The 11,948-nt window shown below is 41.6% G+C and overlaps 1 protein-coding gene across 2 annotated transcripts; it reads right to left on the bottom strand.

The window, feature by feature from the left end:
• Positions 1–417: 417 nt before the first annotated feature.
• On the bottom strand, positions 418–10,105 carry LOC112056852 (uncharacterized). Of its 2 annotated transcripts, XM_052890346.1 has the most exons (8): positions 9,529–10,100; positions 8,638–8,812; positions 8,365–8,457; positions 7,637–7,780; positions 6,729–7,193; positions 4,046–6,444; positions 3,608–3,669; positions 418–3,442 (listed from the first exon to the last, which is right to left on the bottom strand). In XM_052890346.1, exons 1-8 carry the CDS (start codon positions 9,606–9,608, stop codon positions 1,899–1,901), a joined length of 4,962 nt encoding a protein of 1,653 aa, XP_052746306.1. In that variant the 5' UTR covers positions 9,609–10,100; the 3' UTR covers positions 418–1,898. The 2 variants fall into 2 exon arrangements, with proteins under 2 accessions (XP_052746306.1, XP_052746307.1); XM_052890347.1 differs by lacking the exon at positions 3,608–3,669 and having other exon boundaries at positions 3,271–3,442; positions 9,529–10,105.
• Positions 10,106–11,948: the final 1,843 nt, after the last annotated feature.

The raw sequence follows: 11,948 nt of genomic DNA, 5'->3' as shown, positions 1-11,948 counted from the left end.
ATATAGATCCAATATGGCGGACTAATTAAATAAATACATGCTTCTGAACAGAAATATGGATATAAGCTACATGTCGAGAGCCGTGATAGCCCAGTGGATATGACCTCTGCTTACGATCCGTAAGGCGATGATTCGAATCCAGTCCGGGGCATGAACCTTCAACTTTTCAGTTGTGTGCATTTTAGGAAATTAAATATCACGTGTCTCAAACGGTGAAGAAATAACATTGTGAGGAAACCAAAGAATTTTTCTTAATTCTCTGCGTCTGTGAAGTCTGCCAATCGGCTTTGGGCCCCGTGGGGGATTATTGGCCTAACCCCTCTCAATCTGAGAGGAGACTCGAGCTCAGCAGTGAGCCGAATATGGGTTGATTATGGTGGTATAGCATGTCTGCTTTTTAATTTAAATTTTAAGATAAAATTTTTATTTATTTGTACATCACAAATATTTAAATACAAATAAAAGAAATGAAATACAAAGAATTAAAACAATTTAATACATGGATTTTTTTACAAAAGGCATTATTTATTTCATAGTAGCGATCTCTACCAGGCAATATTAGGGTCAAGAAAACATACGTAATTAATGTATTAGGAAAATAAACTGCAGCAGTATATTTATAAACATGGATTCGACGGGCTCCGTGGCGCAGTGGTATGCGCAGTGGACTTACAAGACGGAGGTCCTGGGTTCGATGCCCGGCTGGGTCGATTGAGATTTTCTTAATTGGTCCAGGTCTGGCTGGTGGGAGTCTTCGGCCGTAGCTAGTTACCAACCTACCGGCAAAGACGTACCGCCAAACGATTTAGCGTTCCGGTACGATGTCGTGTAGAAACCGAAAAAGGGGTGTGGATTTTCATCCTCCTCCTAACAAGTTAGCCCGCTTCCATCTTAGACTGCATCATGACTTACCATCAGGTGAGATTGTAGTCAAGGGCTAACTTGAAAAGAATAAAAAAAATATATATATATCCCATTCGATCCTTTGCTGCTTCATATAAGACGAGGAGGTTTGCGCTGGGTTCTAGTGGACATTCTGGACTTCCTGGTGCCGGCGAGTGCCACATACCCTCCCGAGGAGAGATTCCCAAAGTGGTTTATGTCGACCCCTAGGGGTCTATGACAAACTGCAAGGGGTCTATGTCAGCGAAAAAAAAATTGGGGGTTCATTAAATGAAAATGGTTTCCACGATAGTGGATCATAACACATATACACTGATAGTACCTATTTTTTACATCATATTATCTTATAATATCAAAACATACATTATTTCAAAAGTAACTATGAAGTAAAAAATCTATTATATATGTTTATAAAATTGTGTAAGTTGTAGGATACAGAAAATCAATATCAAATAAGTAGGGGTCTACCCAACACGGAAAAACATGGCAAGGGCTCTAAGACACAAAAAAGTTTGAGAAACTCTGCTTTAACCCTTTCTGGTGTCACATTTTCTTCATTTTCATTTTCGCACCGGGACAGGGGTCGTCTTCAATACTCTCTCTACCCCGTTTGAATTCACTAGACCACTTCTGAGCAGTGGATAATGAAGGAGCAGAATCTTGATAAACAGCTACCATTTCTTCGTAAATTACTTTTGAAATTTTCCTTGTTTTTTAAGGAATTTTTTCAACATTGTAGAATCGGTCATCTTAGTTTGCGTTATGATAACTTAAATGCTAATGAAGATAATTTAATGAATTTTTATATTTATACCTTTAAAGAGTGTCTTAGCTAATGAGATAATGAAACTACCCATCGTTAGTAACATCATCCCGACAACGAGAATTTATTGAACGCTCCTCGTACATGACTCTGTTATTTCTTACAATTGCACATATGGGTTCTCATATGTAGTAATAACTCACTTTTTCGCGCTAATTTACAATTACATATATCAATCACATTCAAATGGCTTTTCACCCGTGTGGATTTTAATATGCTGTAATAAATTATCTTTACGGGCGCATTTGTAATTGCATATGTCACAGGAAAATGGCTTTGCACCAGTGTGGGTTATCTTGTGTCTTAATAAATCACTTTTTCGTGCACTTTTATAATTGCATATTTCACAGGAAAATGGCTTTTCACCAGTGTGAGTTTTAATATGGTCTAATAAATAACCTTTCAGTGCACATTTGTAATTGCATATGTCACAGGAAAATGGCTTTTCACTAGTGTGGGTTTTAATATGCAGTAATAAATGACTTTTCAGTGCACATTTGTAATGGCATATCTCACAGGTAAATGGCTTTACACCAGTGTGGGTTATCTTGTGTCTTAATAAATCACTTTTTCGTGCACTTTTATAATTGCATATTTCACAGGAAAATGGCTTTTCACCAGTGTGAGTTTTAATATGGTCTAATAAATAACCTTTCAGTGCACATTTGTAATGGCATATTTCACAGGAAAATGGCTTTTCACCAGTGTGAGTTTTAATATGTTTTAATAAATTACCTTTCAGTGCACATTTGTAATTGCATATCTCACAGGTAAATGGCTTTTCACCAGTATGGGTTTTAATATGCTTTAATAAATTACTTTTTTGCGCACATTTGTAATTGCATATCTCACAGGTAAATGGCTTTTCACGAGTATGGGTTTTAATATGCCTTAATAAATGACCTTTTCGCGCACATTTGTAATTACATATATCACAAGAAAATGGCTTTTCGCCAGTGTGGGTTTTAATATGCTTTAATAAATTACTTTTTTGCGCACATTTGTGATTGCATATCTCACAGGTAAATGGCTTTTCACCAGTATGAGTTTTCATATGCCTTAATAAATTACTTTTTCGCGCACATTTGTATTTGCATATCTCACAAGAAAACGGCTTTTCACCAGTGTGGGTTTTAATATGCTGTAATAAAACACCTATACGTGCACATTTGTAATGGCATATTTCACAGGAAAATGGTTTTTCATCAGTGTGAGTTTTAATATGGTCTAATAAATAACCTTTCAGTGCACATTTGTAATTGCATATATCACAGGTAAATAGCTTTTCACCAGTATGGGTTTTAATATGCTTTAATAAATTACTTTTTTGCGCACATTTGTAATTACATATATCACAAGAAAATGGCTTTTCTCCAGTGTGGGTCATCTTGTGTTTCAATATTCGACTTGTTGGTGCACATTTATAGTTCAATATCTGACAAGAGTAAGGCTTGGCAGCAGTGTGGATTCTCACGCGTGGTTTCTCATCTGGTACAGCTTGTTTGGGTTTCTTGAATATGTCGTATAACTGGACTACACAATTTGTGAATCTATTTATATCTGTGTACGGTTTGGTGCCGCTCTGAGATGATCGCTTGTCCAGTTCGTCAATGTTAGTTTCAAGGATTTGTTCGCTTTTCTGGATCGCACCTGCTTCTTCAGTTGCCTGCACTTTGTTATCGTTGTTTGCCGCAAGTCTCGCGGACAGTGGAGCCACTGAAACAACACATTCTTCTTATAATTGACTCCGACAAACCTTTGCGACAGCTCTACTGCTACTATCTGTGCGCCTGAACGTCACTCCCGCGACTTTACAGGGCCAGAGGTGCAGGGTTCGATCCCCGGCCGTTAGACTATTGTCCTGCCCTGCTCGTCACTTACCTAAAGCCTGAGCGCAGTCTGCAGACGGGGGAGGGTCATCATTCAGCTTCTGACTTCCTGTTCTGTGAAACATAGCAGCAGAATGTGAGTTTGCTAGCACTCAACGCAAGTTCAGCCACAATAACTCACGGGTCTGAACGATTGGCTGTGTGTCAGTTTATATTTTAAGTAACTGAATTTTATTTTATTTTTGTTTATTATTTTAAATGAATGGCCGAGATAGATGGTCCACCTTATGGTGAGTGGAACACCGTCGCCTTAAACAGAGCCACACTTGGCAGGCGTGCAACAAGGAACAGGAACGACCTGAGGCGTAGGTGTCAAGCCTCATGGGCCTGTAACTACACCGGCAGCAGACCGGAACACTCAGAGCACATTGTCTCAGACTTGTTCTGCAGCACGAGTGATGCAGCACATGCAGTGTCGTTGTATACTGACTTGTTCTGCAGCACGAGTGAGTCACAGCTGCGGCTCACAGCTGCACGAGGCTCGCACACTTGTGATGCAGCACATGCAGTGTCGTTGTATACTGACTTGTTCTGCAGCACGAGTGAGTCACAGCTGCGGCTCACAGCTGCACGAGGCTCGCACACTTGTGATGCAGCACATGCAGTGTCGTTGTATACTGACTTGTTCTGCAGCACGAGTGAGTCACAGCTGCGGCTCACAGCTGCACGAGGCTCGCACACTTGTGATGCAGCACATGCAGTGTCGTTGTATACTGACTTGTTCTGCAGCACGAGTGAGTCACAGCTGCGGCTCACAGCTGCACGAGGCTCGCACACTTGTGATGCAGCACATGCAGTGTCGTTGTATACTGACTTGTTCTGCAGCACGAGTGAGTCACAGCTGCGGCTCACAGCTGCACGAGGCTCGCACACTTGTGATGCAGCACATGCAGTGTCGTTGTATACTGACTTGTTCTGCAGCACGAGTGAGTCACAGCTGCGGCTCACAGCTGCACGAGGCTCGCACACTTGTGATGCAGCACATGCAGTGTCGTTGTATACTGACTTGTTCTGCAGCACGAGTGAGTCACAGCTGCGGCTCACAGCTGCACGAGGCTCGCACACTTGTGATGCAGCACATGCAGTGTCGTTGTATACTGACTTGTTCTGCAGCACGAGTGAGTCACAGCTGCGGCTCACAGCTGCACGAGGCTCGCACACTTGTGATGCAGCACATGCAGTGTCGTTGTATACTGACTTGTTCTGCAGCACAAGTGAGTCACAGCTGCGGTTCACAGCTGCACGAGGCTCGCACACTTGTGATGCAGCACATGCAGTGTCGTTGTATACTGACTTGTTCTGCAGCACGAGTGAGTCACAGCTGCGGCTCACAGCTGCACGAGGCTCGCACACTTGTGATGCAGCACATGCAGTGTCGTTGTATACTGACTTGTTCTGCAGCACGAGTGAGTCACAGCTGCGGCTCACAGCTGCACGAGGCTCGCACACTTGTGATGCAGCACATGCAGTGTCGTTGTATACTGACTTGTTCTGCAGCACGAGTGAGTCACAGCTGCGGCTCACAGCTGCACGAGGCTCGCACACTTGTGATGCAGCACATGCAGTGTCGTTGTATACTGACTTGTTCTGCAGCACGAGTGAGTCACAGCTGCGGCTCACAGCTGCACGAGGCTCGCACACTTGTGATGCAGCACATGCAGTGTCGTTGTATACTGACTTGTTCTGCAGCACGAGTGAGTCACAGCTGCGGCTCACAGCTGCACGAGGCTCGCACACTTGTGATGCAGCACATGCAGTGTCGTTGTATACTGACTTGTTCTGCAGCACGAGTGAGTCACAGCTGCGGCTCACAGCTGCACGAGGCTCGCACACTTGTGATGCAGCACATGCAGTGTCGTTGTATACTGACTTGTTCTGCAGCACGAGTGAGTCACAGCTGCGGCTCACAGCTGCACGAGGCTCGCACACTTGTGATGCAGCACATGCAGTGTCGTTGTATACTGACTTGTTCTGCAGCACGAGTGAGTCACAGCTGCGGCTCACAGCTGCACGAGGCTCGCACACTTGTGATGCAGCACATGCAGTGTCGTTGTATACTGACTTGTTCTGCAGCACGAGTGAGTCACAGCTGCGGCTCACAGCTGCACGAGGCTCGCACACTTGTGATGCAGCACATGCAGTGTCGTTGTATACTGACTTGTTCTGCAGCACGAGTGAGTCACAGCTGCGGCTCACAGCTGCACGAGGCTCGCACACTTGTGATGCAGCACATGCAGTGTCGTTGTATACTGACTTGTTCTGCAGCACGAGTGAGTCACAGCTGCGGCTCACAGCTGCACGAGGCTCGCACACTTGTGATGCAGCACATGCAGTGTCGTTGTATACTGACTTGTTCTGCAGCACGAGTGAGTCACAGCTGCGGCTCACAGCTGCACGAGGCTCGCACACTTGTGATGCAGCACATGCAGTGTCGTTGTATACTGACTTGTTCTGCAGCACGAGTGAGTCACAGCTGCGGCTCACAGCTGCACGAGGCTCGCACACTTGTGATGCAACACATGCAGTGTCGTTGTATACTGACTTGTTCTGCAGCACGAGTGAGTCACAGCTGCGGCTCACAGCTGCACGAGGCTCGCACACTTGTGATGCAGCACATGCAGTGTCGTTGTATACTGACTTGTTCTGCAGCACGAGTGAGTCACAGCTGCGGCTCACAGCTGCACGAGGCTCGCACACTTGTGATGCAGCACATGCAGTGTTGTTGTATACTGACTTGTTCTGCAGCACGAGTGAGTCACAGCTGCGGCTCACAGCTGCACGAGGCTCGCACACTTGCAACGACGCACATGCAGTTTCGCTGGCAGCACTCTGCGAAACACAAAACTCATTCACACTCAGTCTGTCAATCCATTAAGTCAATAGGCTATTTGTTTTTTTTATTAATGTTAAAAAGTATATTGTATTTTCTTCAGACTTCAATAATGTCAAAAGTAATCCACCATGATTGAAGATTGCCGTTAGGCCAAGTAAGTTTTGTTTACTAGTTTTTTTAATTGAAAACTATGGTTTTCAAGCAAGGTACATTTGAGTGGAGTACCCTATTGTATGATAGATATGCAGAGGAGGAGGATGCACCTCCGTGGAGTAGTCACCTGGAGATGCGTGCTCATATGTTCCTTGTATGCAAGTTCTTGCACAAAGTCCTCAAAACAAAATTCACATTGGAAGATATCACTTTCACTCTTTATGGAACTCTGTGTTGCGGCCACATGGTCTGCTTTCCTACGAAGAGCTTGACTTATAGCTTCATCCAGTAGCCTAGACTCCAACTCTATGCTCATGTCAGAGTATTCATCATCAGATGCACACTCATTGTTGGAATTGTCTATGTGATTGCCATCTTCTTGTGCCAATTCCAAGTTATCAGCACTCGACATGGAGTCAGAACTGTTTTCATTCTTCACCACAACTGTTGCAACATCTCCCACTACAGATTCCACTCCATCAGTGTGATCTATGTACAAGTCACAATGGTTAGCTCCTAATGTTGTTTGTGTCAAATTACACTTCAGATGTGCACTTGTGCAGTTCATCAATTCTTTGTGTTGTATAGTATTCTGAAACAAGGTCAATGTTACACCAAACAATCAAATCAGCAAGTAAAGTAACAAGACATTACAATGCCTAACATGCAACCAAACGACATATCTCGTACAAGACAAATGTCTATATATCGCTATCTCTTTCATTGTGTTGAAGCTGGGACTACTCCGCCGCCATTGGTCAACATTTTGGCTATTTCTCTTAACAATTACGGATTGTCGTTGGTCGCATGCTAGGCGTACTGGTTTAAAAATAAATGAAATAGTTAATACTAAATACTCCCTTCTGCCCCATCCCTCAGTGTTAGTGTCGGCAGTTAGCCTATGTGGCTTCGGATCACACGCTCCTGGGTTCCAATCCTGGCTCCCCTCCTGGAATATCTACTCAGCCCGGAGTTGGAAAGCTATCCCCTGCCCTATAAGGAGGGAGGCTACTACTATAGGGAGGAAGTACTCACTGATGCATGTTGTTCAACTGAGTCCGTCAGCAGTGAATGGGCTCTCAAGCTCAAGTCTCTAAATCTGCTGAAGTTGATCAATCTCTGAGCACACATCACACAGAGCGTTTGCTTCAAGTTTCCTCGACGACACAACTGAAACAACTGCACACAATAGGGTTTTAAAAATTAAATGAAACAAATGTCAAAATTGTGGTGGTTTCTACAAATACCAGAAATTCACAAACACTTACAAATGTCAACAAATACTAAGACAGACTCAGAAATCATCTGAATCAGCTGGCTGTCTAGTTAACGATACCACAGGTGATTCGACGCTTGACAGCAAATTCTTGATTGAAAGCCACATATGACATACATATACATATGTGGAGCTTCTCCCGCTGGGGAAAGTTGCTTCTAACTGCCAAATCTCCCTATAACTCCTCTGCTCATAGTGCATTTACTGATTGCATGAGATCAATAGAACAAAAAAAAGAAGTGTGTAATAGCTAATTAATACATATGATGAAAATTCTTTCTGTAAAACCAAGGTTATAAAATTTTATTGGATAAAAATGAGTATGGCGTATTTTTAAGCAATCAGCAGTACTGCAAAGATAAACTCGTAACTCCAAAAGCAGTCATCACATATACAGTAACTTCTACTCAATTGATCTACTATAAACATAATTTAAATATTAAAAATGAAAAATGTAGTCAAATGGCCAATGAAGTTGTCAACTCACAGACAGCCCAGTCAGCTGTTCATATGCCTCCTCCAACTTGTGTTTACTCATTAGAGACAGCTTGCTGTCAGAGTCCAGGCATATCATGCACATCTGTATACCAACCATATACCAACAGTTATTTCTACAGAACTGATTGCATGTAAGTAATGATATAATGATTTAGCCTTTCCTTGATTTACATTATCAACATTGTAAATTATACTCACATGCAAGTATAAATATATCTTGGCACTTCATCTAAGTTCTCAAATAAAAACATAATAAACAGACCTGCACTATTGAAGGAACAGCATTAGAGTGAATCTGCCGCACACAACTCTCTGTTGTATAAAAGTCATCATCTAGGAAGTGCTGGGAGCAGACCACAGCAGGGTCGGGCAGGTGATGGTCTTGTGTGCCGAGGGCTCTGAGCCAAGCAGTACGAAGATTGCCTTCACTGGGTAATCTGGAAATCAACATTCATGGTATCCATACCTATGAACTATATGTTTATGTATAGTTGAAGCAATATGTTAAAAACATTTACTAAGTCAAGGTTGCTACACAATGGATGAATTCCTTTATGACAAAGATGCTTGGAGGCTATTGGAACATGTTCCACCTTCACACAGGAAGTAAGTGTGAAAGAACTTGTAATAATTTTAACAAGTAAGTATAAACTATAACAATGTATGATTTATTGAAAGAGCAACTGTTGAGTTTATTACTGGCTCTTCTGGAACCTGCGTACTGTAGGTAGTCTTTACTCAAACTTGATGTTTTAAAAGTGCATGTAATCTAAGCCTTGAATACTTGAAATAAATGAATTTTTGAATTTGATACTTGTCTTCAATTGTTTTAGGTTTAGGTAATAAAAAAATTATAATAAAACTTTGACACACATGGCTTTCAATATGATATTATAGTAAAAGGATCTAATAAACCTCAGACACACAGTACACAGTGAGACAAGGTCATAGTTCTTCTTCTTTGCTGGAACTTTTCCACACTTGGTCATTATGTTGGCCCTTGTGTGTAGGTCATAGTTATAGCACTAGGTCATCTTTACGGTAGCTTGTAGATTTTGATAGTCAGAATAAGACTGGTTGACAAAGAGTTGTAATGTTGTCTGTGAGATTGGCGGCTGTGACTGAAATACATGAGATAAATAATTCTACTCACGCATGAAAGGTAATTCCCGTTCTCTCAGATGTTGACATATTGTCGGAAGTATTTTCGCAGAAAGGCACGCAGCACCGCATTATTGGTGTGTCGTCACGAATACAATAGTCCTCAACTGATAGGTACTGCTCTGCTTTTAGTGCTTACTGTAGTCAGCTCTACTACACCTCATAAACGACTCGGAAGTCGGAGGGCACATATGGGCAGTTAATATTAATAAATTTGTCACCAGTAGTGAAACTCTTCGTATAGCCTCAGAATCTCGTAGAGAGTAATACTAATAATAAATTCTTTGCACAGAATTCATGCAACACTTTCATGCACTTCACGAAGTGCATCAACAATAGGACTCCTTTGACTTTTTTAGACTCGGTGACAATTTTCGACTTTTTGTTTTTTGTTATGTGATTTGTACGGTTTATTTAACATTAACAGTCCATAAAAGTAGATGTTTTATTTTAAATTAAATTATTTTTTAAAAAATAATTACCACAGAATAATTAATAATTATTTTTTAGCATCTCACCAACCACAGATTATGCGGATTGCGCATATACTTACTCTACTCTTTGGGATTGCGGATAGCCGGATTTGACCAAAGTGTAAATGCATTTGACAATTGAATTGACAGTTGACATATTGTTGAGGACATGAGATGGAAGTTTTTTTTGCTTTTAGGGTTCCGTAATCCGCAAGGATCCGTAATGCGAAAGGATTGTCCGTCCATCCGTCCACGGCATAGCACAGAGACTATTTCTACTAGAAATCTGTAAGTTAGCTAAGGTAATAGGTATGTAGGAACGAAGTAGTAAAATAAATCTTAAATTTTCTTTTTTTATTCTTTACAAGTTAGCCCTTGACTACAATCTCACCTGATGGTAAGTGATGATGTAGTCTTAGATGGAAGCGGGCTAACTTGTTAGGAGGAGGATGAAAATCCACACCCCTTTCGGTTTCTACACGGCATCGTACCGGAACGCTAAATCGCTTGGCGGTACGTCTTTGCCGGTAGGGTGGTAACTAGCCACGGCCGAAGCCAGACCTGAACCAATTAAGAAAATCTCAATCTGCCCAGCCGGGGATCGAACCTAGGACCTTCGTTTTGTAAATCCACCGCGCATACCACTGCACCACGGAGGCCGTCAAAAAAATATAAAAAATGAAAATACACATACAGAACCTGTAAAGTGGGGATGAATTTTTAAAGTCGTTTATTTCATAGTTTGAGATATCGTTGGATAGTCTTTAAATTTAATAAAATGAGGGGTCTTCTAACAACATTTTTCTATTTAGAGATCCGTTTGTAAAATATTAAGCCTAAAGAGCAAATTTTTGTTAGAGTCAAGTGTACCCACCATCTACTGGCTAAACGGTTGTTTATGGGATAAGTCACAGATTAAAGAATAATAGGCAGACAGAGCGCTCGGAACACGACGGTGTCGTAGCCGTTCCAAATACAAAATTCAAAAACGAATACAATCTCGAATCACTACGATATTGTTGTTGAATAATTTTCAATATTATTCAACAACAATGGCGCCCTTTTTAAATATTTTAAAAACTGTTGACAAAAAGTAAAGTTTTATGGTGGAGTATTTGTGATAGGTGGACTCATGGACCATCACTACAACTGGGAAGTGAAGATGCTTTCTATGACCTATGGCACTGATATTGTAAGTCCATTTTTGTACTGTTTTATTAAATACTAGCAGAAGCTTACGACTTAGTCCGCGCGATATTCTATGTACACTTTCAGCCGCTAAAGTCAAAATTTTTTTGAATTTGAAAATTAGAAATGTAGGCATTTTCATTGTTTACTTCAATGTCCGGTAGTCAATTACAAAAAATATTTATTACATTGTTACATGTAGTATGTTATAACCATAGATTTACGAGTCGGTAGATACAACAATCATTTTGGTAGCAATTTTATATTTATACATTGCGGTTAAATTAGCGGCGCGGCCGATTTACCAGAATTTTAGAAGAATACGGATCAGGGTCACGTGACCCTGACACGAGTTTGACACAATCATCCCCAAAAAGTGCACAACGCCGCTAAAGAGATTATCACTTTATTACAAAATATTCATCCCTACTATACACGTAGGGGAGCCTGAAAAAATCTCTCTTCTAGATTTTATTTTACGACTTGTCTACATTTATAGTGTACATAGTAGGTACATAATTATGCAAAATAACAGCTTTCTAATAGTAATAGTCTGAGCTAAACTGCGGACGGACAGACGGACATGGCGAAACTATAAGTGTTCCTTGTTGACTACTGAACCCTGGCAATGGCAACACTACCAACTCGTTCACACCCGCTGCACTACATGTTCCCACTATCAACCCCACCTCTGAACACTCGGTCGGCCGGAACGTCATTGTAGTGTTATTGCGTGTGCTGGTCAAGGAGA

The sequence above is a fragment of the Bicyclus anynana genome, chromosome 27, assembly GCF_947172395.1.
Source record: "Bicyclus anynana chromosome 27, ilBicAnyn1.1, whole genome shotgun sequence".
Classification (NCBI taxonomy): Eukaryota; Metazoa; Arthropoda; class Insecta; order Lepidoptera; family Nymphalidae; genus Bicyclus; species Bicyclus anynana.
Note: the sequence above shows the minus strand (reverse complement) of the source record. Positions and strands in the feature narration are given on the sequence as shown.

What these genes read in the sequence shown, in the direction of transcription:
- LOC112056852 (XM_052890346.1), bottom strand. Translation starts at nt 9,608, where the DNA reads ATGCGGTGCTGCGTGCCTTTCTGCGAAAATACTTCCGACAATATGTCA. An exon ending in CTGTTCCTTCAATAGTGCAG is followed by an intron (nt 8,458 to 8,637) that starts GTCTGTTTATTA and finishes GTTGGTATACAG; the next exon opens with ATGTGCATGATATGCCTGGA. An exon ending in AACAGCTGACTGGGCTGTCT is followed by an intron (nt 7,781 to 8,364) that starts GTGAGTTGACAA and finishes TATTGTGTGCAG; the next exon opens with TTGTTTCAGTTGTGTCGTCG.